The 26,814-nt window shown below is 35.6% G+C and overlaps 4 protein-coding genes across 5 annotated transcripts; 1 reads left to right on the top strand and 3 right to left on the bottom strand.

Moving 5' to 3' along the window:
• Window positions 1–228: 228 nt before the first annotated feature.
• LOC120213344 lies at window positions 229–3,580 on the bottom strand. The gene is made up of 3 exons (XM_039211524.1): window positions 3,556–3,580; window positions 367–745; window positions 229–281 (listed from the first exon to the last, which is right to left on the bottom strand). Exons 2-3 carry the CDS (start codon window positions 716–718, stop codon window positions 265–267), a joined length of 369 nt encoding a protein of 122 aa, XP_039067455.1. The 5' UTR covers window positions 719–745; window positions 3,556–3,580; the 3' UTR covers window positions 229–264.
• LOC120213346 lies at window positions 2,908–3,548 on the bottom strand. The gene is made up of 2 exons (XM_039211527.1): window positions 3,180–3,548; window positions 2,908–3,094 (listed from the first exon to the last, which is right to left on the bottom strand). Exons 1-2 carry the CDS (start codon window positions 3,529–3,531, stop codon window positions 3,078–3,080), a joined length of 369 nt encoding a protein of 122 aa, XP_039067458.1. The 5' UTR covers window positions 3,532–3,548; the 3' UTR covers window positions 2,908–3,077.
• LOC120213345 lies at window positions 2,908–26,547 on the bottom strand. Of its 2 annotated transcripts, none has more exons than XM_039211526.1 (3): window positions 26,181–26,547; window positions 26,059–26,095; window positions 2,908–3,054 (listed from the first exon to the last, which is right to left on the bottom strand). In XM_039211526.1, the coding sequence occupies exons 1-2, from the start codon at window positions 26,530–26,532 to the stop codon at window positions 26,079–26,081; spliced, it is 369 nt and encodes a 122-aa protein (XP_039067457.1). In that variant the 5' UTR covers window positions 26,533–26,547; the 3' UTR covers window positions 2,908–3,054; window positions 26,059–26,078. The 2 variants fall into 2 exon arrangements, with proteins under 2 accessions (XP_039067457.1, XP_039067456.1); XM_039211525.1 differs by having other exon boundaries at window positions 2,908–3,064; window positions 26,061–26,095.
• LOC120213342 (7-deoxyloganetic acid glucosyltransferase-like) lies at window positions 5,198–6,803 on the top strand. The gene is made up of 2 exons (XM_039211520.1): window positions 5,198–5,745; window positions 5,832–6,803. The coding sequence occupies exons 1-2, from the start codon at window positions 5,250–5,252 to the stop codon at window positions 6,785–6,787; spliced, it is 1,452 nt and encodes a 483-aa protein (XP_039067451.1). The 5' UTR covers window positions 5,198–5,249; the 3' UTR covers window positions 6,788–6,803.
• Window positions 26,548–26,814: the final 267 nt, after the last annotated feature.

Genomic DNA, 26,814 nt, shown 5'->3' with positions numbered 1-26,814 from the left:
TTTTTTTAGTTTTATACAGATTTAAGACTATTGGATGAGTGACAAAAGAAGACGACGATTTGCAAAGAAAATTAACTTTTAATTTGTTATTATTCAGAGAAACAACTACACTTTTCACTTATTATTCGAAGCTACAACTTAACATTTTACTTATTATTGAAAGATACATCAACAGATTTTATTTAACTTAAAAATGCTGGATGTCGCAAAGAATCCAACATGCTTATGCTGCTGTTGATACCACGTAATGGAAAGTCTCGAGAGTTAAGGCAGAGTGAAAGCTGCAAGAAATAAACAATAGCTTCATTAGAGTACTGAAACAAACACCATAAAAGGAGTAAAGATAATGCAAAATGCGAATTGTACCTCCACACTGGTAACCAACAGGACGATCAGCAATGTTGCAGCGTTTTGGAATGGTCACTGCAATTTCCGGCCTCATTCCCGCATTGTATGCTGCTTGAGAATACAGAACAGCGCAAAGGCAGGCTGGATTCTTCACCTTTTTCTCCATCACGGTGCAGCAACGCTCGGAAACCGGCACTCTCCGATGCTGTGCTGCGTATGTACACGGTTCCAACTTTTCAGCCTCCTTCTCGATGTCATGTTTCCCACATGGACCATAATAATAAGAAGTTCCCTCGACTCCATTGAGCCCTGCAATGGTCATACTCACAAGAAACACGAGAACACAGATGTACTTCACTGGGGTGTCCATTTCTACAATGCAATTCAACAGGGACACTTGAACTCAAACGAAGACAGTACTTGTCAACAATTTGAGTTCAAACGAAGATGCTTCTCGGCTATTTATAGTTATATAAATAATTAAAAATTAGCCAAATGAATATGAATTCCACCTATTACAATGGACATGGAACTAGAGAAAGAGTGTTTGGTCAGCTGCATTAAAGAACATGGATTTTGACTTACCTTATGGAACTGATTCACAGTCTAAGCGCCCATACGAAGTAGAATCAAGCTGCGCAAGCCCAAGTCAATAACAATTGAAAGAAGAGACAGTTTCAAACTGGCCACCTACCATTAACAATTGAAACAAGCTCACATGTGAACTAATCAGTGATCACCGATGTGTTCAGTGAACAGAAATTCAATCCATTACTTTTCATTTAAAACAAGTCAATAAATGCATAATCTACATTGCTTACTCATCGTTTTTGGCTTTTTTATAAACAGTTAAGTTTTTCAATTTGTTTCTGTGGGATCTATCTTTGGGAGTATTTTCACACCTCCATCAGCTGTATAAGACCTCTTCTTTTTCTCCCTTTTCTTCTTCTCATTTTATATAGAATCTAACCATATAAATTGTGTAAATCATGCTTATCAATAATATTTAATTTTGAACGGATAATAATAGATAAAAAATAATTAATAGATAGGAGCTTGAAACAAGTTCAGCAGGTATTGAAGTTGCAAAATCTTGTTGCCAGTCGTCTTGACGTCTTTTTTCTCAAATTAAATTTTTAATTAGATTTTGATTATCATTTTTCAGTTCCTTTGCATTAATTATGGGATTTCTGATCGTTGCAGCATTAGAGAAACTCTCTATATACTAATAGTGTTGTAATTGTTGAAGCATAAGCTCAAAGGTAAGTGTTTATGGACTAATGTAGTACATATCTGATGATTTTGTTGCACCCACTCAACATATTCCTAAGCATGACACTGAATCTTGCTGAAAATATATATATTATATAGAAACATCATATCATATTGATTACTGATGGCTATGGACTAATGTAGTACATATCTGATGATTTTGTTGCACACACTCGGTTTGTTTCTAATGAGATAGGGAATGTTGTTGAGAATCCAACGTTTGTAGTTCATAGTCAACAGGATAAATTACAAGCTTCCTGTTTACTTTCCACAGAAAGTGCAGATGTTCTAATCACCTCACTGGTTGCTACACCACTCGTGCTATATGGGGAACAATATCTCATTTGTTTGGAGCTCGTTCCAGTGCAAAGATCTCGTCCCCATGCCATAGTCTGCACTCTCAAAAGAAATAAGGTTTGGCTATCAGTGAATTTCTGGCTAAGATAAAGTTATGTATGAAACTTTTAATGCTGCAGGAAATTTAGTCACTGAGCAAGAACAAGTCAGTGTTGTTTCAGTTGGCTTACCAATGGAGTATGAGTCTGTTTTTAACAATAAGTTCGAGAGAATCATTGTCTTTGGAAGCACTCGCAGAAATGTTACATGATTGTGAAGCCAGACAGAAGAGTTCTCTGATTGAGAATCTCTTAGACACATGATAACTAAACAATGAGAAAAGAAAGGTGAAGAAACTGAAGAAACAAGTGTTCGAGGTGGTCGACAAGGTGAAAGTTCAGTTTCAGTACCTGCAAGTGCATCTACACCATATCACCAAAGACCATGCCAAACTTCATTCAAATGCAGTGTATACAGGTAATACTTCACTACTTATGGGCAATGGTGACAGTATTAGATTTTTTCATGTTGGTCAGGGTTCCCATAATACTCATTTTAAGCCTTTGTTCTTGTAAAATTTACTACATGTTCCTGATATAAAGAAGAATCTTCTTTTCGTGTCTCAATTTACTCGGGATAATAACGTGTTTTTTTAGTTTTATCTTTATGGGTGTTTTGTGAAAGATTCACATCCTCAGAATGTCCTGCTGGAAGGGAAGATTACCCCTCTCAAATTGTTACTGTCCTTAAGTCTTGTAATATACCCATTGATGAGAATAAAGTGTCACAAACTACCATTCTCAAAGTCCATTACAGCAGTCTTCTTGATAAATAGGTTGCCTACAAATGTTAGAAATGACTGATCTAGTTCAAGTACTTGATTAAGGCAATTATTAGCCTATTCACAGCATAGATTTGGAAGGAAAAAATGGTAATCAAGAAACAAGAAGCACACATTTTGCAAAGATTAGTGACCGTTTATTTAGTATTATTCAAAGAAACAACACAACTTTTTACTTGTTATTGAAAGATACATCAACAGATTTTATTTAACTGAAAAATGCTGGATGTCATAGAGAATCCAGCATGCTGATACTGCTGATACCACGCAATGGAGAGAGTTAAGGCATAGTGAAAGCTGCAAGAAAGAAACAATAGCTTCATTAGAGTATTGAAACAAACACCATAAAAGGAGTAAAGATAATGCAAAATGCGAATTGTACCTCCACACTGGTAACCAACAGGGCGATCAGCAAGTTTGCAGCGTTTTGGAATGGTCACTGCAATTTCTGGCCTCACTCCCGCATTGTATGCTGTTTGAGAATACAGAACAGCGCAAAGGCAGGCTGGATTCTTCACCTTTTTCTCCATCACGGTGCAGCAACGCTCGGAAACCGGGACTCTCCGATGCTGTGCCGCATAGGTACATGGTTCCAACTTCTCAGCCTCCTTCTCGATGTCATGTTTCCCGCAGGGACCATAATAATAAGCAGTTCCCTCGACTCCATTGAGCCCTGCAATGGTCATACTCACAAGAAACGCTAGAAAGCAGATGTACTTCACTGGGGTTTCCATTTCCACAAAGCAGTTCAGGTACACTTTTGATCTACAACTTGAACTCAAACGAAGATGGTACTCAACTATTTATACTGAAATAAAGAAGTAAAAATAGCCATTCCATCCGATTACAATGGACATGGAACTTGAGAAAGTCTTTGATCAGCTGCAGTACCTACCATTGAAGAACATGGATTTTGAGTTTCTTTATGAAACTGATCCACAGCTTAAGCGTCCGTATGAACTATAATCAAGCTGCGCAAGCCCTAGTCAATAACAATTGAAAAAATACACAGTTTCAAACTCACCACCTAGCATTACCTTATAATTTTTTTTCTATTATTACTACTACTAGTATTGATTTATAGTATATCGGTGTAAACAAACGCACATATTTGAGTCGACTCGAATTTCAATTTCAATTTTGGATTTACCAAGTCGAAAAATTAAATTTAATTATTTTACAATTTAGTCTTTGATTTTCTTTTTTCTTCATTTTCTAAGTCTATATTTTGGCCAAACTTAAACCACACACCACAAAATCATGGTAGAATACCTATGTAACTTCAAATTTTTTTAAACAATTTCTTATTTTTTTCAATTCAACCCTTCAACTTTGTATAATTTCATTTATTTCTTCAATTACTCGTTCGTTTTATGTCTACTTTTAACCAAATTTCAACTACATGGTCCACTAATTCTATGGAATACATATGTAACTTCAACTCCTATTATCAACAATAAATTTATTCTTTTTATAATTCAGTTCTATTTTATTTAATTTGATCCTTTAGTTGATATTCTATAAAAAAAATCTCGTCAATTTCTTTAACTGCTTTATGCTCTAATCAATAATTTGTCTCCAAAAATCTTTTATTTAAAAATAATATTTTTTAAAAAAAATATTATTTGATTTATTAAATAACACTATAAACCTTACTAAATAGCTTACGTTTAGATGTTATTTTATATTCGTCAAACACTACTCACTGTTCCGAAACATCGAGCTTATCTACCATAATTAACACCTACACTAATCAAAAGCAATACAGTATCAAGCTACACTTTGTTTACAACTTCACCATACAAGGAAAAGAAACCTAGAAGATAAACTTCAAAAATATTCTCAAATGGTTTTACCTTTGACACCATCGAGCGTTAAAAGTGGTTAAACAAGATTTTGTTTTCTTAAAAATTTTATATTCCAACAGTTGTGTCCGTGTACATTATCAATGACGAAAAAATTCTAAACAGATAATAACTTATAATCACAACAGATTATTCAAAATAATTTTTTATCTTTATAACCTTAGAATTCAACTGTACAGCATAACATACTAAAAAACATTGCAAATTAAGAAAATTAAGGCAGCGTTCTCAAAGTTTTGCTCCTTGAATATAAAATATTTCCTTCATATGCTTTGATCAACTATATATATTATCTCCATATGTTTTGATTAATTATATAAAATATTTCCACATACTTTGACCAATTATATAAAACATTTCCACTTGCTTTGATTAATTATATAGAATATTTCCACTTGCTTTGATCAATTATATAAAATATTTCCATATGCTTTGATCAATTATATATAACATTTTATTAAAAGTTTTAGAGATTTGATTTCACTAAGCCGAGGGGAAATCGTGGACGATTATTATATAGCTGCGAAAACCTTGATGTTTTAGCACTTGAAACTCAACAGCCCCCGAAGTAAAAATCCTGTAATTAGATGGAAACTGGTCGATGTCCTCATGTTCTCTTCTTCCCCATCCCATCACAAGGCCATATGAACCCCATGATCAAGCTTGCTGAACTGCTAGCTCTCACCGGCATCAGAATCACTTTCCTCAACACCCACCACAACCATGAACGCCTCCTCAAGTTCACCAACATGGCTGCCCACTTTGCCAGATACCCTGCTGGTTTCGAGCTCAGGACCATAACCGATGGCCTCCCTGAGGATCATCCCAGGTCTGGACATTGGTTCCCGGAGATGTTTGAAGATGGCCCGGAGATGAAAATCAAGCAGAGTTTGAGAGAGATGCTTGTGGATATCATCCCACCGGTGGATTGCATGATCGTTGATGCGTTTCTCGGCTTTGCTCTTGATGTTGCAAGGGAGCTTGGTATCCCCATCTTTTGTTTTCGAACCAGCAGTCCCTGTTGTTTCTGGACTTCTTATTCTATCCCTGATATGATCCAAGCTGGGGAGCTTCCTATCAAAGGTAAATCATTCTCAGTTCAATCATTTTCAATCCGAGTCATTTTTCGAGTTTGAGTTCGATTAAGTTTTTAATGGCAATCATTGAAGGAAGTGAAGACATGGACCGGTTGATAACGACATTACCAGGCATGGAAACTCACTTTCGATGTCGAGATCTTCCCAGTTACTGTCGAGCAACCGACATGGAGGATGCATTCATCAAACTTCTCGTCAAACAGACACGAAAGAGCGCTAAAGCCAATGCCTTGATACTAAACACAGCCGAGGAGCTCGACGGGCCTATCCTATCCCAAATACGCACCCAATGCCCCAACGTATACGCCATTGGACCTATAAATGCTCAGTTAAAGTCCAGAAATGGAGAATTATACCATCACTTCTCGAATACCCTTTGGGAAGAAGATAAAACCTGCATTTCTTGGCTCAATAAGCAATCGAATCGATCTGTTACATACGCATGTTTTGGTAGCCTGACGAGCATGTCGAGGGAGCAACTTATAGAGCTTTGGTATGGACTTGTTAACAGTAATTCCAAGTTCTTGCTTGTTGTAAGGCCAGATTCCGTGATCGGGAAAGATGAAGGGGAGGATGTTGATGTCGTAAAGGAGCTTTTCGACAAGAGTAAGGACCGAGGTTACATTGTCGATTGGGCACCGCAAGAGGCGGTGTTGAACCACCCGGCCGTCGGTGGTTTCTTGACACATAGTGGATGGAACTCAACTTTAGAGGCCGTCGTCGCTGGGGTGCCTATGATTTGTTGGCCCTACTTTGGTGATCAACAAGTGAATAGTTGGATTGTGAGTGAAGTGTGGAGAATTGGGTTGGATATGAAGGATGTTTGCGATCGGAAGATGGTGGAGAAGATGGTGAACGATGTGATGGTGGATCGGAAGGAGGAGTTTGCGAAATCGGCAGCCGAATTGGCTAAGCTGACCAATCAATCTGTTCGTGTTGATGGGTCTTCTTACTGTAATTTGGACCGTCTAATTGGAGATATTAGAGAAATGAGCTTGAAAACCCCACAAAAGGTGATAGTTTCTTAAGAAAGAAATTCACATCCGACTAGAAAGTTTCCAAGTACGAAGATGTTCAACAATCTTGCCCTGTTTGGTCAAAGAATCTTTCATACTTTTCTTCTTCTTCGAGTTTTAAAATAACAATGCTATCAATAATTGCAGGCTGACGTTCTGCAGATGCAGTCTTTTGTGTATGTTTAAGTTCATCCATGACGAATCTTTTGTGTAAGTTTTAAAATAACAATGCTATCATGATTGGTCAGATTCATGCCTACTCCATTAACTTGCATTGTGTACGTCACTATGAAGATACTAAATTTTTTTTTTATCCATATTATTATTATTAATATTATTATTATCCTTATTATTATTAATATTATTATTATCCTTATTATTATTAATATTATTATTATCCTTATTATTATTAATATTATTATTATCATTATTATTATTATTATTATTATTATTATTATTATTATTAATTTATATTAAATATATTAAATACATAATAATAATTACAGACCCATTACATTTGGACCGGCCCAGTTACAAACCAACCAGAACCGGTCCAGATCCAACCAGAAACCCTAAATATTTGGGTTTCCAGTTAGGGTTTCCTAACCCTAATCTAACCAGCCGCCTCAACTCATAGCCGTTGGATCTGGCAAGATCCAACGGTCCAGATGGCTCCAGAGAGGAACCCTAGGGTTTGATACCCTAGGGCCACGCGGCGCCGCCCCAGCTTCCACGCGGCTGCCGACAGTTTTCTCGCCGCCTCCGCCGCTGCCACGTCCCAACCGAAGACTCCAGAAGATAAAATGGCAGCCGTCCACGCCATGGCTACTCGGTGAGTCACCACTGGTAGTCCGGTGACTCACCGAGAGCCCTTCTTCGGACCGGTCCGACGGCTACAATGGTGGTGGCTATAAAAGCCACCACCCCACCTGCGAAAAAAAAAAGAGAGGAGGAGACAGAAACCAGAGAAAAAACAGAGAACCGGAGAGAAAAGAAAAAACAAAGAAAGAAAAAAAAAACAACAACAACTACCAACTATCCCAATCCACAACAACAGAGCAAAAATAGAAGGAAAAAGAGAGGAAAGAAGCTTACCAAGGAAGCCTTGACCAACACCGGAATCATTAAACATCGCCGGAGAACAGAAAATACGAAGGTATTTTCATAGATTTACTCCGATTTGGAGTCTTTTTGGGAAAACAAAAGTTGGATTCGGGCTCAGGGTGTCTAGATCTATGTTTTAGGTGAATTTGGGGAATTTTCGACCACCGGCGGCGGTGGTCGGCGGCAGAACTCGCGGCGGCAGACGGCTGCCGGATTCCCTCCGGTGAGGGAATCTAGAGAGAGGCCAGAGAGAATTCTGGCTCTCTCTCTCTCTCTCGGTTTAAGAAAGAAGAAAAAAAAAAGAGAAATGAAATGGGTTGCCCTTCGGGCCAGCCGATTTGGACTCTTATAGTCCTTCCCGAACGACGTCGTTTCGGGAAGGACTATGCGCGTAATTATGAAAAAATTAAATCCCTTCCGCAGTCCTTCGTATTTGTAAATTTTACATTTTGGTCACTAAACTGAATTTATAATAATTTTAATTCAGTCTTTGAATTTTAATTTTATTCATTTTAGTCCTTTTTATTAAAATAATATATTTAGGATAAATGACAGATTCAATCCCTTAATTTTAATAAATATTTTTTTTAATCCCTAGTTCATATTTTTAATTTATTCTATTATAAAATTTGGATTTTAAATAATTTCCTTTTGGTCACTAAATTATTAAATTAGAAAATAAAATATTTAAACCCTATAATTTCAATTAATTAGTAATTAGTAATTAGTTTTATTTTTATAATTTAGTTATTCATTTTATATGTCTTCATTTATTTTATTGTTTTTAAATATATTGTTTTAGTAATATTTTTATTTTATTATATTGTTAAATATTTTTTATATATTCATAAATATACTTATAATAAATAGTATTTTTTTAAACATTTATTTTTAAATATCGAAGAAAAGGACAGTCTTAATACAACTGGATGTCCTATTCTGATATTTTAAAATTAAAAAAGTAAACAATATTATTTAAATTAATATTTATCAATATCAAAGAAAAGAGCTGTCTTAAGGCACCTAGAAGTTCTTTTCGGATATTTTTAAATAAATAAATATTTTTTATATAATTTTGAAATAATAGGATTATAAATTAAATATATTTTTGAATTTTTAAATTTTAATAATAGAGACAATTTATAATTAAAAAGTACCAATTTTGGGCGTTGTAGGGGTGCTAATCCTTCCCTAAACGTAACCGACCACGAATCCCTTTTTATTATTAAAAAGAACGAATTTTTGGTTATAAAACGCAGATCAGTGCATCTTTTAAATAATGTTTTCTTGAAAACTTTTTTTTTTAAAAGATAATTTTTAGGTATTCGACCTACCTGACCCAAAAGGCCGATGGCGACTCTCAAATTATTTTCAAAATTATTCACATCAATTTCCCCGCCAAAATAAATATTTCGTGCCCGGACAAAAACCGGTTACGACAGCTTGGCGACTCTGTTGGGGACTTGGTCAAACTTTTAAAAATTAATTATAAATTGTCTCTATTAACTAAAAATTAAAAATTCATATATTTAATTTTTAATTCTTTCTTTTCAAATTTTTTATGTATTTATTATTTTTATAATATTTATATGTTTTATTTGCAAGTATTTTATTTTATTAGTTATTTTGTCAGAGGTATGAACATTTCTCCTCACACACAACACTTGCATTGCATAACATAAAGCTCTATAATTGAGTTGTCCCTTTTAAGTGGGAGTGAAAGCGACGTCTTCGTGAGAATTTATTCTCCGTGTCAGACCTAGCAAGTAACTTCCGGGGTTCATATGCTCTCTGTCTTCGTGAGAATTTATTCTCCGTGTCAGGCATAGAGAAATGTATCCCCTCGAATTGAACTCGATCCACTTTAGTATGTAATGGACTAGGATTGAGGGTTAGCAGCCCAAGGGGGCACTAACAAGGACAATTCGGGTACCTTTATTCCTAGATCTGAAACCTTGCATATAAAAAACCTTAGAAACTCTTCCGATCAGAAGTCATGCCGAAATTTTGTCCAAAATAGGTGTACACACAGGAGAAATGAATTCTGTCTTTCCTGTTAATTTATTTATTGTTTAAATTACATGTTTATTTAAATTATTTAAATTCAGAAGAGCATGTTTAAATAAAGAATATTTATGTTATTATTAAATTCCTTTATTATGTAAACTAATTTATTTTCTTTTTGTGTGTTCTTTATTTTTCTGTTTGCATTGCATCATACAGGATAAAAGACATTGATCCTTGTGTTAATTGTCTCATTGGAAAGCCTTCATCTATGGATAAAAAGTGTTCAAGTCAAGTAATTCTAAACTCAGAAGTAAGACAGTGGGCTGAGGATTTACAAAGACAAGAAGGAGACAGTTTGCAGGATGATTATGTATCTGACTTGGCCAGTTATGCTTCAGTTTCACTAAAAAGAAATGATATGCAAGATTTGCGGAGCATTTGGGAAAGTTGGGATTCAAACAAAAAATTGCAGTTTTATCAGATTTACGGAGACATCCCATATTTGCTCTATGTTGAAGTTGATGATGAATTACTCAGAGCCCTAGTTCAATTCTGGAATCCAGGGTACAATTGCTTCACTTTCAATAAAGAGGACTTGGTCCCTACTATTGAAGAATATACAACTCTGTTACACCTTGAAGGTGCTTTGGAGAATCGAATCTATTCAAAGTCAATTAAAAATCAACCTTTTCGAGTTAAATTAGCAAAGATTGCCGGGGTACGAGAAGAATGGGTAGCAGCCCGTACAAAACAAAAAGGCGAAAGTGAAGGCATTGCTTGGACCAACATCAGAGAGCTTATTCAGAGTCATCCAGACGCTAAAGTACGATTCGATCTATTTGCTCTGGGTATATATGGTATGGTCATCTTCCCAAGAGTATTGGGATATATTGAAGCTGCAGTGGTAGACTTGTTTGAACAGCTACCGAAGAAGATTAATCCTGTTTCTGCAATCCTAGCAGAGACCTTCAGATCGTTAAATTCTTGTAGAAGACTAGGAGGTGGACGATTCTCAGGGTGTACTCAGTTGTTATATGTGTGGATCCGTAGTCATTTCTGGAGAACAGAAAAGATTTCATACCGACGTTTTAATACGGATTATTCACCATTAAAGGAATTTCTGGAGCAGGAATGGCCTAAAGAAATTAAGAAAGATATGTGGATTAATGCCTTTCGAAATCTACAAAGCAATGACAATGTTTGGCGAGCCCCGTGGCAAATACAAAGGGAATTCATTTACAAATGTGGTGATTACAACTGGATAATGTTGCTCGGATTATGGGGAGGAATTGGATATGCACCACTTCTGGTTATAAGACAGTATGAAGGTCGTCAATTTGTACCTGTCACTGCTGGACTACAGTCATCTGAGTTCGCATTCCACAGCAAAAATTATAAAAGAAATATCATGGAAGCCGTTACAGCTTGGAAAACAACTTTTTGTATTCGAGCTAAAGCAGCAAAAGAAATGCTAACTCCTGATTATGAAGATTGGAGATCTGTCAGAAAAAACGAAAATATTCCTCTACCAGATCAAAATGAGGATATTTCTATGGAAGATCGCATTAAGGTGGTTCCATCAGAGATTGAAATCTTGAGAGCTGAGTTTAAAGCAGAAAGAGATGGCTGGTCGAAAGAGTTAGAGCAAATGAGACAAGATAAAGTTATGTTGGGGGTTGACATTGACTTTCATTCATCACAATGTGCAATGTTGAGAAAAGATAAAGAAAAAGGTGAGGATGAGTACATAGCCTTACAGAAAAATTACCAGGAGTTATATAAATCCCGAAAATCATCAGGACCCAGCCAATCGACGGTACAGATGACCAGAGAATTGAACATTGAGAAAAGACGAGTTGAAGATCTGAAAGGAAAGAATAGTCGTCTACTCAAAAGCCTGGAAAAAGGAAAGCAAAAAATGGAAGATTTCGAGGTCGACAGAAGAGAGCGAATTATAAAACACAAGGCTGAACACCGTGAGATCATGAATGAAATGCAAAGAGAAAGAGATCGAGCCAAAGATTTAGAAGAGATGAAGAATGACATCTTTGTTAAATTTGAAAGCGAGAAAAGTATCATGTTCAAGGGATTTGAATCTGAAATGAACCAGTTGATTGCTGAGCTTGAAGTCAGAGGCCAAAAGATGGAAGAATCCAATGTTGAAAAAGAAAAATGGGAGCTAGAAAGAAAAAATTTCAACACCAGACTTGAGGTAGAGCAGGAAGTGGCTAGCAACTGGATGCAAAGATGCAGAAACAAAGATGTTCAAATCCAAAAGCTTAATCAAAGAACGCAAGAAGCACGAACAAAACTTGAAGAGGATCTGGATCAGTCTAGAAACAAAAACTCCGAGTTTAATTCTTACATTTTGCAACTTGAAGAATCATTGTTTCAAGAAAAGGTTCGTCTAGGACCTAATGATCTCAAAGAAAGTAATGAGGAAAATGCTTCACTGCGAAGACGCATTAGAGATCTTGAAAAAATTCTGCACAATTGTCAAGTCAGAGTCACTGAGTTAGAGCAAACTCTTGAAGGAACAACTGAACGATGGCAAAAGTCAACTGAGTTCTATGTCGAAAGAAGTGAAGAAAGAAGCAATATGGTGTTCGAGGCCATGGTACAAATGAGTGAGGTTGCCAGATATGTTGGGGAACTAGCTGTTGAAGCCGAAATAATTGAGCATCAAGTTGATCCAGTTTCTAAGTATGGAAAGAAGGTGTCATGGTTAATGAAAGAAATTATAGAGCTTAATAGGAAAGCTACGCCTTATCTGTAGTTATGAACTATTATAAAGAAACTTTTGTATGCCGATGAAAGTTGTTCTATGACAGTTAACCTTTTGGGATCAATGTTTTTACATACATGCATTTTGCATACATTCATCATTCATTTCATAATTTTCACTATGAATTATTTTATTTATTAAGTTAAAATTCATCAATTAAAATTTGAAAAAATAATATTAAAAGATTTTTCAATCGCAGTTACTCTGGCCAAAAGAGAAATACTACATCACTACAGTACTAGACAAGCTACTAAGAGAATTATGGAGGATAAAATACAGCGTATTGAGGAACAGCATCATAAAGAACAAGAAGAAATGAGAATGAAGTTGGAAAAAATTGAAGCCAGTATTGCAAATTCACAAGACAGTATGATGAAGAAGATAGAGGACATGTTTAAAAGGCAGGCTATCAGTGGAAAAATGCATGAAAATCCTGTATCTTTCGACCAAGAACCCATATATCCTCTAGGTTTTTCACCAGAACCAATTTATCACTCTGGTACTACCCCTATACAAATCAATGCTCGTACATCTGCATTACAAGAAGCTAAACCACATGAAGATCAACAAGTGGATCCCGCATCTTCAAGCAAAAATCCGCTTATATCAGATGTGAAAGTAGGGGATCTTAATACTGATCAGTTGATCCCAGATTTGAATGAGCTAAATGAGAAACAAAAAGTAAATGAAGAACTGACCAGACAAATCAAGAGCTTAGAAGAGCGAATGAAATCCGTGGAAATAACTGAATCATTCTATGGATTTGATGCTAGTGAGTTGAGTTTGGTTCCAGACCTAATCCTCCCTATCAAGTTCAAAGCTCCCGAATTTGATAAATATAACGGTACTACATGCCCTTCATCCCACATTACTATGTTTTGTCGAAGAATGGCAGGATATGTGAAGGACGAAAAATTGTTAATTCACTGCTTCCAGGATAGTTTGACAGGACCGGCTTTAAAATGGTATACTCAATTGACCAAAGCCAACATTAGATCCTGGAAAGATTTGGCTAAAGCATTTTTAGAGCAATACCGCCATGTGACAGACATGGTCCCTGATAGATGGACTCTCCAAAACCTGGAGAAAAAGAATAATGAAACATTCAGACAGTATGCCCAGAGATGGCGTGACACTGCGACCCAAGTTCAACCACCTTTGTCAGAAAAAGAGGCCACAGTGATGTTTGTCCATACATTGAAGGCTCCTTATTTAAACCATCTAATGGGGAATGCAACCAGAAATTTTGCGGATTTGGTCATTTCTGGAGAATTAATTGAAAATGTCTTGAAAAGTGGCAAGATTGAATCGAATGATGGGTCTAGTTCCAAAAGACCTACATACCGGAAAAAGGAGAATGAGGTCAACAATGTCAATTCTTACAGCAAAGATTCATCGAAAAGTGTTACAATAACCCAGCCAAGGGTTAAGAAAGAGGAAACAAACACTAATCGAGCAGAGTCCAGAGGATCTCGAAAGGAAAATGAAAGGTTGTCTTTTACACCTTTACCAGTACCATATGCAGAGATCTATGATTCGCTGTTAAAAGCAGATGTTATAAGGCCCTATCCTTTGGTTCCCATGCAACCACCATTCCCTCCTTGGTATGATACAAAGGCACACTGTGTTTACCATGAAGGAATTACAGGACATTCTATTGAAAACTGTCTAGCATTCAAAAGGGTGGTTCAAAATTTGATCAACACTGGGAAGTTGGAATTCAATACACCATCCGCATCAAGTCATCCATTGCCAAATCATGGAGATAAAAACGTGAATGCAATTCAGGAAGAGAACAGAAAGAAAGCAAAGACTGACATTTCTGAAATTAAATCTCCGTTTGTTTGGATATTCCAACAACTTTCTTTAGCCGGTATAATTCCACAACAATTCAGGCCAAAGCAGAATGAAGGCAAGAATTATTGTGAATATCATCAGGAGAAAGGGCATAAAATTCAACTATGTCCTGAGTTTAGAAATTTGGTGCAAAAATTGAAGAACAACAGAGAAATAGAATTCTTTGAAGAAGAACCCGGGAAAAAAGAAGATGATGTTTGCTCATCAGAGGATTCTAAACCAAATCAAAGAATAAATGATCCTGTGATCATTAATGTGAAATCATCCACGGTGATTCCTGCACCAATAAGGCCAAAAGTTGTTATTACCACTCCTCTACCATTTCCATATAAAGATACCCGTAGGGTACCTTGGAATTATACTACCAATGTTTCAATGGTAGGAGGACCTGTTTCTTTAGAAAAAACAGAAGAGAAAATACAGAGTTTGAGTACTACATTGACGTCTGAAGCAGTGAGCGAGGTCGGTTTCTTTACAAGAAGTGGGAGATGTTACTCTCCCGAAACATCCAATGCTTCAGAACAAGTGAAAGCAAAAGGAAAAGCCATGGCAATACCTCAGAAGGTATTTGAGGATGAATCCCTTCCAGCATTCAATGAACCTGTGACAGAAAAACAAGCTCAAGAATTTTTGAAATTCTTGAAACATAGTGAATATAGTGTGGTTGAACAACTACACAAACAACAGGCGAGAATTTCTATTCTTGATCTTTTGATGAATGCAGAAGCGCATAGGAATGCTTTGATGAAAATCCTCAATCAAACATTTATCCCCGAAGATATATCCCTCAATAAACTTGACAGAATTGTGGGACATATAGCCGCTGACAATTACATAACATTCACGGACGATGAAATACCGGAAGGCGGAATGGGGTCAGTAAAAGCTTTGAACATCACGACACATTGTCATGGTCATGTGTTACCAGGAGTATTGATTGACAATGGATCTGCTCTCAACTTGATGCCCCTAGTTACACTTCAAAGAATGCCTCTGGATCAATCACACATGAAGAGTTATCAGAATGTGGTACGAGCATTTGATGGTACTCAAAAAGAAGTGCTTGGGAAAATGGAAATACCGTTGTTAATTGGCCCAGTTGTGTACAATATTGACTTTGTAGTGATGGACATCCACCCTACATATAATTGTCTATTAGGAAGGCCATGGATTCATTCAGCAGGAGCCGTTCCTTCTTCATTACATCAGAAATTGAAATTTGTTGTTGAGGGACAACTAATATGCGTCAGTGCTGAAGAAGAAATTATTGCGTCTGTAACAAGTGATGTTCCATATATCGACACCAATGATGAGGCTCTTGAATCCTCTTTTCGAGCTCTTGAATTTGTAAATGCAACCTTTATTGCAGAAGGAAGCAAAATTCCATATCCCAAACTGTCGGGTTGCACCAAGATGACGGTACAACAAACTTTAGGCATCGGAGCTAAAGCTGGGAGAGGTCTAGGAAAGAATCTTCAAGGGATTTCAGTTCCTATCAGTATAAAGATGAAAAAAGACCGTTTTGGGCTGGGGTTTAAGCCCAATCTTCAGCAAAAGAACAAAGAGATGAAAAGAAAATGTGAAGACAGAAAGGAAAAATTGAAGGGAGGAGAAATCCTTTGGAAACACATGTCTTTCCCACAGTTGAAAACCATATTCAGATCAGGGGGAACAATTAATGTGGAACAGCAGCTTGTTGAAGCCTTTAAAGAAGAAAAGATGACAAAAGATCAAAACATAGTTGAAGAAGCTATGAATGGATTATTTGTCAACATGATCATGAACGACAACAAGACTGGCAAGTACTGGGATAGGATTCGCCCATGTTTTCCTGGAGAAACACTCACCAATTGGACCGCTGAAGATCTTCCTATAGTTTTTAATATTAATGCAGAGTAATATTCAAAACTAATCTTTATGTTTAGCTCAAAAATATGAAAACTTTTTGTTATCTTGTAAAATAAATTATGTTAAATATAAGAAATTTTCTTTAAAATTTTCAGATGGCAATCATTCTTTACATTTTCTTACATTTTTACATTTATTTATTTTCATAAATTTACTATATTCTTTCGGAAATGTTCCGACTTAAATTTGCAGGTGTCACCGTGTTAATAGCATGTTTATTCCTAGATTTAATCCAGTGATAAATTTAGAGCAGCCTATATGTCTGGAAGAAATCAATGGTTGTGAAGATGAACTGGAATGTGATATTCCTACTGAACTATTAAGATTGGTAGAAAAAGAAGACAAACAAATTCTACCCCACAAGGAAAGGGTTGAGACTGTGAATTTAGGAACAGATGAAGACAGAAAAGAGGTGAAAATTGGTACTACTCTGACAATCCCGATAAAACAAGAATTGATAAATCTCCTTCAAGAGTTCAAAGATATATTTGCCTGGTCCTATCAAGATATGCCTGGTTTGAGCACAGATATAGTGATACATAAGCTTCCAATCAGTCCAGAATATAAACCAGTCCAACAAAAGCTCAGAAGAATGAGGCCAGAAATGTTGTTGCAAATCAAAGAAGAAGTGATGAAACAAATCAATGCAGGTTTCCTACAGGCATCTAAATACCCAGAATGGGTAGCCAACATTGTTCCCGTACCAAAGAAGAATGGGAAAGTTCGAATGTGTGTGGATTACAGAGATCTCAACAAAGCTAGTCCGAAAGATAGCTTTCCATTACCCCACATAGACACATTGGTGGACAATACTGCAGGGCACGCATGGTTTTCATTTATGGATGGCTTTTCAGGATATAATCAGATAAAAATGAATCCTGAAGACATGGAAAAGACGACATTTATAACCATGTGGGGCACATTCTGTTATAAAGTGATGCCATTTGGATTAAAAAATGCAGGGGCAACATATCAAAGAGCCATGGTAACTTTGTTTCATGACATGATGCACAAAGAGATTGAAGTATATGTAGATGACATGATTGCCAAATCCAGAACGGAAGAAGAACATATTCAAAATTTGAGGAAGCTTTTCCAGAGATTGAGGAAGTATCAATTAAAGCTCAACCCTGCAAAATGCACTTTTGGGGTAACTTCTGGAAAACTTTTGGGATTTGTGGTCAGCAAAAAAGGAATCGAGATTGATCCAGATAAGGTAAAAGCAATTCAAGATCTTCCACCACCCAATACAAAAAAAGAAGTTCGAGGCTTTTTGGGAAGATTAAATTATATATCTCGGTTCATTTCTCAATTAACTGATAAATGTGATCCAGTGTTCAAATTACTTCGAAAGAACAATCCTGAAGTCTGGAATGAAGAATGTCAAGAAACTTTGGATATTATTAAGAAATATTTATCCAATGCCCCAATTTTAGTATCACCAATACCTGATAGACCATTAATTCTCTACTTGACGGTCTTCGAAAATTCGATGGGATGTGTACTAGGACAGCATGATGAATCAGGAAGGAAAGAAAAAGCTATTTATTATCTGAGCAAGAAATTTACCGATTGTGAAGTTCGATATCCACCAATACAAAAATTATGTTGTGCTTTGGTGTGGACTACTCGAAGACTCAGACAATATATGTTATACCATACTACTTGGTTGATATCCAAACTTGATCCTTTAAAGTTCTTAATGGAATCACCAGCTTTGACAGGCAGAATGGCTAGATGGCAGATGTTATTATCTGAGTTTGATATTGTATATGTCAACCAAAAAGCGATAAAAGGAAGTGTCATAGCTGATTTTTTGGCCAGTCGTGTATCAAATGATTATCAGCCTTTGAACTTTAATTTTCCCGATGAAGATCTGTTATGCATATCCATGAATGAAGAAGTCAAAACAAATGATGCATTTGCAACTTGGAAGCTTTACTTTGACGGAGCATCTAATGCTTTGGGACGAGGAATCGGGGCAGTGTTAATTTCTCCTGAAAATGTTTATTATCCCTTTACAAGCAGACTGGAGTTCTTTTGTACCAATAATATGGCGGAATATGAAGCTTGTGTCATGGGGTTAAAAGCAGCTATAGAAAGAAAAATCAAATTTCTCAAGATATATGGAGATTCATCGTTAGTGGTGTATCAATTGCGAGGAGAATGGGAAACAAAAGATCCCAAATTATTGGAATACCGAAATTTTACACTCGAATTAGTGAAAGAATTTGAGAGAGTTACCTTCAATTATCTCCCTCGAGAAGAAAATCAAATGGCAGATGCTTTGGCTACATTAGCTGCTATGTTTCAGGCAAATAAGAAAGTTGATATGATGCCAATCAAAATGCAAGTATATGAAATTCCTGCACATTGTTATAGTGTGGAAGAAGAGGTAGATGGTAAACCATGGTATCATGATATTCTGCAATACATCAAAAATCAAAGTTATCCACCAAATGCATCAGAAATTGATAAAAGAACTTTGAGAAGAATGGCTGCTGGATATTTTCTTGATGGAGAGATTATGTATAGAAGAAACAGTGACCAAATGCTATTGAGATGTTTAAATACCAGTGAAGCTCGAAATGTTATTAAAGAAGTACACAGTGGAATATGTGGAACACATGCAAATGGTCTTTCCATGGCCAGAAAATAATGAGATATGGATATTATTGGGCTACCATGTACACAGATTGCATTGATTACGCAAGGAAATGTCATAAATGCCAGATATATGCAGACAAGATTCATGTACCCCCATCTCCTTTACATGTAATGACAGCACCCTGGCCATTTTCTATGTGGGGAATAGATGTCATTGGGGCAATCACACCAAAAGCATCGAATGGACATTGCTTCATCCTTGTGGCAATTGATTATTTTACCAAATGGGTTGAAGCTGCTTCATACACCAATATTAAGAGGTCCACAGTCTGCAAATTCATAAAGAAAGAGATAGTTTGCCGATATGGCCTACCAGAAAGGATCATTACAGATAATGCTCTGAACCTGAACAACAAAATGATGACCGAACTTTGTGCACAGTTCAAGATCAAACATGCAAACTCAGTGGCATATCGTCCAAAGATGAATGGGGCAGTTGAAGCAGCAAATAAGAACATCAAGAGAATCATTACAAAGACTACTAAAACTTACAAAGATTGGCACGAGAAGTTACCTTTTGCTCTATATGCATACCGAACTACTGTTCGAACATCTACTGGGGCAACGCCTTTTTCTTTAGTCTACGGGATGGAAGCAGTCTTACCAATTGAAGTTGAGATTCCATCGCTCCGAATATTGAGAGAAACAAAATTGGATGAATCTGAATGGATCCAAGCTAGAGTTGATCAATTGAACCTTATTGAGGAGAAAAGATTGAAAGCTATTTGCCATGGACAGATGTATCAGAAACGGATGATGAAGTCTCATGACAAAAAAGTACATCCAAGAGAATTCCAAGAGGGTGATCTAGTATTAAAAAAGATCTTGCCTATATATAAAGATTTCCGTGGGAAATGGATGCCTAATTGGGAAGGACCATACGTTGTGAAAAAGGCCTTTTCCGGAGGAGCGTTGATCTTAGCAGAAATGGATGGAAAAATTCTGAGAAATCCAATAAACTCGGATTCTGTCAAGAAATATTATGCTTGAAGAAAAAAGAAAAGAAAAAGAAAAGAAAGAAAAGAAAAAAATAGAAAAAAAATAGAAAATGAAAAAAAGAGAAGAAAAAGAAAGGGGGTCAAGGTGAAAACCCGCAAAGGGCATCTTGTAACCAAATGAAGGATTTGAGTTGAAAACCTGAAAAGGCGGCTCAAATGCAGGTTGATATTAGGCATCTGGCAATTGAACCCTCTTAAGATTTTGACAGTTTGGGAGAAACTTCACATCTACAAGCATTTCAACAACGTTTGAGATCTTCCAGACAAAAGCTTACATCATCTCTAAATTGTGTCAACTTGATTAATTTAGAAATACTTATGCTTATAATTTGTTGAGACATTTGAATTTTTATTCTTATGCTTGTCATAACTTTGAATACAATTATATCTATTTCAAGTTCAATTTATTTGAGATTCAATTTATTTTTGGAAATTCAATTTATTCTTTTCTATTGAATTAACATAATTTTGAAATAATTTAAAGATTTCTGAATATCACTTTATGTTAATACTTTTAAATACATGGAATACAAAGTAGGCAAATCATCACTAGCTTAAAGCCATGAACATCAAGATTATTACAAGTGGTGCTACCGACAGCAAGGTCGAATCCGCCAAATCTACTCATCAATTGCTCCAACCGATCACCATTCAGTTCTTGCACATCTGTTTTCAAAGATATACTAAAACAGTAGAAGATGATCTTTGCAGTACTGATTCCAGCAAAAAGAAACAAGACATTGATATCACTGGGAAATATGTCTCTATATAGATCCTTGTGTATGGTTTTTAAAGAAAACTAGAAGCATTTCCACCTCATCAGGTTCAAGTGGAGCAACTTTATTCCTTCCAACCCATACTAGATTCCATTTTCAGCATTCATTAAGAACATACTTCTGGACACTCTAAGGTGGCTCATTGTCATAAGCTTCAAGAACCTTACAGATCCTTTCTGTCAATTTGGCACTTCATGTACATGTTTATAAACAGTTTAACTTTATTCTTGGATTCCAAGAAGGCCATCATTTCTTTGTCAATGGAAAAGCATCAGCACATGAAAGAAGCAGAATAAGAGAAACTCTGTTGGCAGATTATGAATATAGCCTTTTTTAGTGTAGCAGCATGGAAATGCTTCGAATCTACAAATTCTGGCTTTATATCGAATAAGTACTGTGATATCCCAGACCAAACATTAAATGGAAGATGAATTTACCAATAGCATCTTCTGGAAGTGTTCTTTGAGTTATCTGACCTGATTATATAGAACCAAGCATTGAATTTGGAAGATGAATTTGCCAATAGCATCTTCTGGAAGTGTTCTTTGAGTTATCTGATCTGGTTGGACAGAACAATCATTGAATTTGGAAGATGAATTTGCTCATAGTAAAAATAAGGATACTCAATAGCATCTTCTGGAAGTGTTCTTTGAGTTATTTGATCTGAAGAAGTGCATCAGCAGCCTTAGTCATTTGAGCAGCATATAAAATTTGCCAATTCTGCAATTAATGAATTTGGACCACACATCTCTACCTGGCTATTGAAGCTTCAGCCTTTGAGAATCCCATTTTTGTCAAGTATAACAGTTTATTCTCCTCATCAGAATCAGAATTCAAGATTTCTCGGTATTAGAAGAACTATCGATATCTGTGAAATCATCTTGAAAGGTTACTTCATAATCAGATGAGTTGTTATCAGAATCAACATGTTGCCTGAATACAAGCTTTTCAAGAGCCTATACTATTGAATTTTATTCTCAAGAGATTTTTGTGACATTATATCTACATTTGTCAAAGATGATAGATTTCTTTCATTTGAAGAAGAAAAATCTATTGGGTTTTTACAATTGAAGAAATACTCAATTTACCAATCTGAAATCAAATAACTCAACATTCATGCATCATATTTTAAGTGTTTACAAAAATAGGTGCATTTTCATTCATTTTCATCTATGTTGAATTTTTAACAGGAATTTCAAAGATTTTAGCAAAGATTTGAATCCATCATTTGATGGAACAGCTTTTCCAGAGAAGGTTCATAATGAGAAGAACTCATCTGAAGAAGGAAGAAGAAGTTCATAATGAGAAGAATTTGTTCAACCTTTTACTTGAATCCGTCATTTGATGGATTAACTTTTCCAGAGAAAGTTCATAATGAGAAGAACTCATCTGAAGAAGGAAGAAGAAGTTCATAATGAGAAGAATTTGTTCAACCTTTTACTTGAATCCGTCATTTGATGGATCAGCTTTTCCAGAGAAAGTTCATAATGAGAAGAACTCATCTGAAGAAAGAAGAAGAAGTTCATAATGAGAAGAACTTGTTCAACTTTTTGTTTAAATTCATCATTTGATGGATCAACATTGCCAGAGAAGGTTCATAATGAGAAGAACTCATCTGAAGAAGGAAGAAGAAATTCATAATGAGAAGAATTTGTTCAACCTTTTACCTGAATCCATCATTTGGTGAATCATCTTTTCCAGAGAAAGTTCATAATGAGAAGAACTCATCTGAAGAATGAAGAAGAAGTTCATAATGAGAAGAATTTGTTCAACCTTTTGCTTGAATTCATCATTTGATGGATCAACATTGCCAGGTAAAGTTCATAATGAGAAGAACTCATCTGAAGAAGGAAGAGAAAGTTCATAATGAGAAGAACTCATCAAGAGCTTATTCAACCTTTTGAATGACTCTATCACAAAAAGGAGGTCATCATCATCCCCAGCAGAAAGTTCATAATAAGAAGAACTTATTTGGAGAAAAAGAAGAATTTATTCAATATCTCCATAATGATCAAAGTAAAGTCAAATGGATAAAAAATTTTATTATCTTTTCATCTTTGCCCTATTCTTGTTAACACAAGAATGGGCAAAGAGAGGCAGCTGAAGATACTAAATTTTTTTTATCCATATTATTATTAATATTATTATTATCCTTATTATTATTAATATTATTATTATCCTTATTATTATTATATATTATTATCATTATTATTATTATTATTATTATTATTATTATTAATTTATATTAAATATATTAAATACATAATAATAATTACAGACCCATTACATTTGGACCGGCCCAGTTACAAACCAACCAGAACCGGTCCAGATCCAACCAGAAACCCTAAATATTTGGGTTTCCAGTTAGGGTTTCCTAACCCTAATCTAACCAGCCGCCTCAGCTCATAGCCGTTGGATCTGGCAAGATCCAACGGTCCAGATGGCTCCAGAGAGGAACCCTAGGGTTTGATACCCTAGGGCCACGCGGCGCCGCCCCAGCTTCCACGCGGCTGCCGACAGTTTTCTCGCCGCCTCCGCCGCTGCCACGTCCCAACCGAAGACTCCAGAAGATAAAATGGCAGCCGTCCACGCCATGGCTACTCGGTGAGTCACCATTGGTAGTCCGGTGACTCACCGAGAGCCCTTCTTCGGACCGGTCCGACGGCTACAATGGTGGTGGCTATAAAAGCCACCACCCCACCTGCGAAAAAAAAAAAGAGGAGGAGACAGAAACCAGAGAAAAAACAGAGAACCGGAGAGAAAAGAAAAAACAAAGAAAGAAAAAAAAACAACAACAACTACCAACTATCCCAATCCACAACAACAGAGCAAAAATAGAAGGAAAAAGAGAGGAAAGAAGCTTACCAAGGAAGCCTTGACCAACACCGGAATCATTAAACATCGCCGGAGAACAGAAAATACGAAGGTATTTTCATAGATTTACTCCGATTTGGAGTCTTTTTGGGAAAACAAAAGTTGGATTCGGGCTCAGGGTGTCTAGATCTATGTTTTAGGTGAATTTGGGGAATTTCCGACCACCGGCGGCGGTGGTCGGCGGTGGTCGGCGGCAGAACTCGCGGCGGCAGACGGCTGCCGGATTCCCTCCGGTGAGGGAATCTAGAGAGAGGCCAGAGAGAATTCTGGCTCTCTCTCTCTCTCTCGGTTTAAGAAAGAAGAAAAAAAAGAGAAATGAAATGGCTGGCCCTTCGGGCCAGCCGATTTGGACTCTTATAGTCCTTCCCGAACGACGTCGTTTCGGGAAGGACTATGCGTGTAATTATGAAAAAATTAAATCCCTTCCGCAGTCCTTCGTATTTGTAAATTTTACATTTTGGTCACTAAACTGAATTTATAATAATTTTAATTCAGTCTTTGAATTTTAATTTTATTCATTTTAGTCCTTTTTATTAAAATAATATATTTAGGATAAATGATAGATTCAATCCCTTAATTTTAATAAATATTTTTTTTAATCCCTAGTTCATATTTTTAATTTATTCTATTATAAAATTTGGATTTTAAATAATTTCCTTTTGGTCACTAAATTATTAAATTAGAAAATAAAATATTTAAACCCTATAATTTCAATTAATTAGTAATTAGTAATTAGTTTTATTTTTACAATTTAGTTATTCATTTTATATGTCTTCATTTATTTTATTGTTTTTAAATATATTGTTTTAGTAATATTTTTATTTTATTATATTGTTAAATATTTTTTATATATTCATAAATATACTTATAATAAATAGTATTTTTTTAAACATTTATTTTTAAATATCGAAGAAAAGGACAGTCTTAATACAACTGGATGTCCTATTCTGATATTTTAAAATTAAAAAAGTAAACAATATTATTTAAATTAATATTTATCAATATCAAAGAAAAGAGATGTCTTAAGGCACCTAGAAGTTCTTTTCGGATATTTTTAAATAAATAAATATTTTTTATATAATTTTGAAATAATAGGATTATAAATTAAATATATTTTTGAATTTTTAAATTTTAATAATAGAGACAATTTATAATTAAAAAGTACCAATTTTGGGCGTTGTAGGGGTGCTAATCCTTCCCTAAACGTAACCGACCACGAATCCCTTTTTATTATTAAAAAGAACGAATTTTTGGTTATAAAACGCAGATCAGTGCATCTTTTAAATAATGTTTTCTTGAAAACTTTTTTTTTAAAAGATAATTTTTAGGTATTCGACCTACCTGACCCAAAAGGCCGATGGCGACTCTCAAATTATTTTCAAAATTATTCACATCAATTTCCCCGCCAAAATAAATATTTCGTGCCCGGACAAAAACCGGTTACGACACACTGAATTTTAAATTATCAATTTCAATAATATTTTGAATCCTTCACTAAGTCCAAAATATAAAATGTCAATATAAACTAGATACCTGGTAACGTAGTAATAAGACCGTACATAAAAAATTAGAAAAATCTAATTAAATAAGTCAAAATTAAAAGATAAAAGATAAATATTATCGATATTAATCTTTAAATGAGTATAATAATAGTTGTACGTTGATAATTGACTTTATCATAACTCAAACATAATATATTTGAGATTATTATACACACCTATTAATATATGAGAACTAACCTAGAGATTGAATTCATAGTAGATCAACAAGATAACTAAATAAACTTAGGGACGGTCATTTAACATGAATCCTATAGGTTCTAACCTAACCCTACAAGGTCAAATTTTTAAAAGAAAATTTTGGATTTAGGATGAGTTTAGGTGAAAAAAATACTTGACCTAATCCGACCTGAGATAATAGTATAATTATCTCTTATATATTTAGAAATAATTACAATAATACGTATATGTGTGTTAGATCGGAATGCAAGTTTTAATCTCAAAATTTGAGTCAGATGAGACATCCTTAAATTTGAGTCGAATCGAATTTCGTGTAAAGATGTATGCTTCTCAAATTGGGTTGAGTTAGCCGAAAAATTGACCTAACCCAATCTGTTACTTTCCCTAACTACTAGCCTCTTCACATAATAGATTTGGGGGGAAATAGTAACCAAGAAACAAGAAGCACACATTTTTGCAAAGATAATTGACCTTTATTTATTATTATTCGAAGAAACAACAACACTTATTGCTTAAAATTCAAAGATACATCAACAGGTTTTATTAAAGTTAAGACTGCTGATGCCACGTAATGGAAAGTCTTGAGAGTTAAGGCAGAGTGAAAGCTGCAAGAAATAAACAATAGCTTCATTAGAGTGCTGAAACAAACACCATATAAGGAGTAAAGATAATGCAAAATGCGAATTGTACCTCCACACTTGTAACCAACAGGGGGATCAGCAATGTTGCAGCGTTTTGGAATGGTCACTGCAATTTCCGGCCTCACTCCTGCATTGTATGCTGTTTGAGAATACAGAACAGCGCAAAGGCAGGCTGGATTCTTCAGCTTTTTCTCCATCACCCTGCAGCAACGCTCGGAAACCGGGGCTTTCCGATGCTGTGCTGCGAATGTACATGGTTCCAACTTCTCAGCCTCCTTCTCGATGTCATGTTTCCCACAGGGACCATAATAATCAGCAGTTCCCTCGACTCCATTGAGTCCTGCAATGGTCATATTCACAAGAAACGCTAGAAAGCAGATGTACTTCACTGGGGTTTCCATTTCCACAAAGCAATTCAGGGACACTTTTGATCTACAACTTGAACTCAAACGAAGATGGTACTCAGCTATTTATACTTAAATGAATAGCGTTTGGTCAGCTGCAATACCTGCTATTGAAAAACATGGATTTTGATATTAAATCATAGGTTTCACTGTATTATATTTCTTTAACAACCTTTTGAAACTGATCCACAGTTTAAGCGCCCATACCAAATAGAATCAAGCAGCGCAAGCTCAGGTCAATAACAATCGAAAGAATGCAGTTTGAAACTCACCCACCAT

This window comes from Hibiscus syriacus, unplaced genomic scaffold (assembly GCF_006381635.1).
Source record: "Hibiscus syriacus cultivar Baekdansim isolate YM2019G1 unplaced genomic scaffold, ASM638163v2 tig00110020_pilon, whole genome shotgun sequence".
NCBI classification, from domain to species: domain Eukaryota; kingdom Viridiplantae; phylum Streptophyta; class Magnoliopsida; order Malvales; family Malvaceae; genus Hibiscus; species Hibiscus syriacus.
Note: the sequence above shows the minus strand (reverse complement) of the source record. Positions and strands in the feature narration are given on the sequence as shown.

Excerpts from the sequence above, each read along its gene's own strand:
- LOC120213346 (XM_039211527.1), bottom strand. The coding sequence starts at position 3,531 with ATGGAAACCCCAGTGAAGTACATCTGCTTTCTAGCGTTTCTTGTGAGT.
- LOC120213345 (XM_039211526.1), bottom strand. The coding sequence starts at position 26,532 with ATGGAAACCCCAGTGAAGTACATCTGCTTTCTAGCGTTTCTTGTGAAT.
- LOC120213342 (XM_039211520.1), top strand. The coding sequence starts at position 5,250 with ATGGAAACTGGTCGATGTCCTCATGTTCTCTTCTTCCCCATCCCATCA. Across the intron at positions 5,746-5,831 it reads TGGGGAGCTTCCTATCAAAG|GAAGTGAAGACATGGACCGG; the intron begins GTAAATCATTCT and ends CAATCATTGAAG.
- LOC120213344 (XM_039211524.1), bottom strand. The coding sequence starts at position 718 with ATGGACACCCCAGTGAAGTACATCTGTGTTCTCGTGTTTCTTGTGAGT.